General features: G+C 50.5%; 1 protein-coding gene across 1 annotated transcript; it reads left to right on the top strand.

Annotated features, from left to right (window-relative positions):
• The first annotated feature begins 693 nt into the window (after nt 1-693).
• LOC136187354 (uncharacterized) lies at nt 694-1,693 on the top strand. The gene is made up of 2 exons (XM_065974934.1): nt 694-1,310; nt 1,369-1,693. The coding sequence occupies exons 1-2, from the start codon at nt 694-696 to the stop codon at nt 1,691-1,693; spliced, it is 942 nt and encodes a 313-aa protein (XP_065831006.1).
• The last annotated feature ends 997 nt before the right edge of the window (nt 1,694-2,690 follow it).

Raw genomic sequence — 2,690 nt, 5'->3', positions numbered from 1 at the left:
GGAAAGTTGAAAGGAAGACGTACATGATGTTTGTGGAGTATCTTGAAGACTGCGACAGTAAGGCGTAAAATTGTGTAATTAATTAGTGTAAATAATGCCTTTTCTAGGTGGTCTTACTGTTGCTACTGCCACCGACATTTTCACTTTTTTGACGGGAGCAGCATCTGTGCCAGCTCTTGGATTCGATCACAATCGGGTGATCAAATTTTCAAAGAAATTGGTTTTGCCCACAGCGCAAAGCTGCAATTTCCAGCTGACGCTTCCGACGGTGCATTCCGGAAGTAAAGAAACGATGTACGAAAATCTCACTCTAGGGTTTTTGAGCCATTCCTACTTTGGCCAAGCCTGATAGAAGGTTAGCATCAATTCATACTTCTGCTTAGCAGATAACCTGCAAAACGTTGTTTTAGGAGAGACGCTGTTGCGTTGAGTTGGACGAATGACCCATTGAAACAAGTGATTGAAATTGAACTATGTGATTTGCGTGCTAAAATAGCTGTGTTGTTGCTATTGAATTTTTTGTGACAGGGGTGTTTAACTGTTGCATATTAAGTTGATATCAATACTTTCGCGTGTACCTCTGCTTTCCACATAGCCATGGCTGATGCCCGTAGCCTTGTAGTTCGGAGACTGTTGTCGATTTGCAATGATCTCAACAGAGCCCTTGACAATGCGTCGATGACGAAAAGCACTATGGACTCGTTTATCATCCGTCTTGAGCAGCTTCGTCGCCACGTCGTTCAATTAGCCGGTGTATTGACGCACACTGTAGCTGACAGATGTTATCAAGCTCTTGGTGCCGCTGTTGAGTGTTTGATGGACATGGTATGCGAAGATGAGAGCGCCCGAGATGGAGTATGCTACACTTCTCCGCAAACCGCAACGGGCGCGCGAGAACGCCCTAAATACGTCATTTCGTATGACCAGCTCGACTACTTTGTCAGTCTCGGTTTTGATTGCGTCAAAATTTCAAAAATGCTTAGTGTTTCTCTCCGAACCGTTCGGAGAAGGATGACTGAATTTGGAATCAAACATGGCGAAACGTACACAGATATCACGGACGATCAGTTAGACGTTGGGACAACAGAAGTTATCAGAGACTTTCCCAACTCCGGCTATCGAATGGTTAACGGCATTTTAGTTGGCAAAGGCATCAGAGTTCAGCTGTCGAGAGTGCGAGAAGCAATTCATCGTTGCGACCCAGAAGGCGTGGCATTGAGGTGGCTTGCAGGCATGCATAACCGCTGCGCGTATTCTGTTTACGGCTCTCAAGCACTGTGGCATATTGATGGAAATCATAAGTTGATACGGTGGGAAATGCTGTATGACGTCACCAAAGTCGTGCATCACTAATTTCTGTCTGTTTAGCTGGAGGATGGTTGTACATGGAGGAGTAGATGGCTATTCAAGGCTACCAGTGTACCTCTACTGCAGTAGCAATAACAGAGCTGCCACAGTTCTCCGACTCTTCGAAGATGCAGTTGCCCAGTTTGGACTGCCGTCAAGAGTAAGGTGCGACCAGGGCGGTGAGAACGTCGACGTAGCGTGGTTCATGCTGAATCACCCATTGAGAGGTGTCGGTCGCGGAAGCATTATTGCCGGAAAAAGCGTACATAACCAGCGCATAGAGAGGCTTTGGCGCGATGTTTATAGCGCGCGCAGATCCCACACCAGCGCAGTTAACGCTGGTTAAACTAGTCTAACCAACCATTAACTTCTTACCTATTCGTTGAAACGCCAGACGGCAGGTCGAGCACACAGGCCGACCACCGAGGTGGGGCCAGAAGAGGAAAGGTGAAAGCCAGGCTTCCTAAAGCCTGGTGGCCAACGCTAGGCCCAGGTCCCGGATATCACAAATTCAACCCTAACCGCAATGGTTGCCATGGTAACCGGAGTATCCGGGAACCTGTCCAAAGACGACCGGTCAAGGACGAGTCTACCCAAACATTGCGGGAAAGAACACCACACTAAGAGATACAACCGACTAGCGACCACGAAGAGCATGTATACTAGCAAGGCACATTAGATGACGCGAGCAGTCGACTAAACGCAGCAAGTTCCCCAGCCGGGAGCTGCTCATACCCATGATAGCACGAGCTCCGCCAACGACCCAGGGAACGAATCACTGAGTCCTCCAAACTGACTGCCGCCGCCGTCGTCGCGGCGCCAATCCGAAAACTGTGACCAGCATAGGCCCCCGCCGCAATTCCCGCCTCAGACAGCGCCATCCGCACACCTTGAACCAGCTCCGACCGCGAAAGGAGGGAGCCATCAGCGCCGCAGAACAGGGCCTGATCGGCAACCCCGCACCATCAAATAACCGAGAAGAGCCGCCACGGGACAGAGCCATGAGTATGTTCTGCCCAAGACAATCGTATGCCCTCGTCGAAAAGGATCCCGTCTTCGATTGCTTGATTCTGAGCAACGCCCTCGAAGGCTCGAGCAACGCATCAAAAGCGAGAGCAAGGTGAATCGCGGGATCGAAGACCACTCCAGACGCCACTGTAAACTCGCCGCAGCGAAGAAAACCGAAGAAACCACAGCAACAGGCCGCCCACAACAACCGCGATTTGTAAGAGCCCTTGTTCCGATTCCACACTGTGTGCAGCGACCGCAGAATAGCCGGTGTAATCGGCAAGCGTTGAGGACGGCGAACAGCCACCGCAGGGCCCGAGCGGCGATAACCCCGT

Source organism: Oscarella lobularis, chromosome 5 (genome assembly GCF_947507565.1).
Source record: "Oscarella lobularis chromosome 5, ooOscLobu1.1, whole genome shotgun sequence".
Lineage (NCBI taxonomy): Eukaryota > Metazoa > Porifera > Homoscleromorpha > Homosclerophorida > Oscarellidae > Oscarella > Oscarella lobularis.
This window is presented reverse-complemented; position numbering and strand designations above follow the sequence as displayed.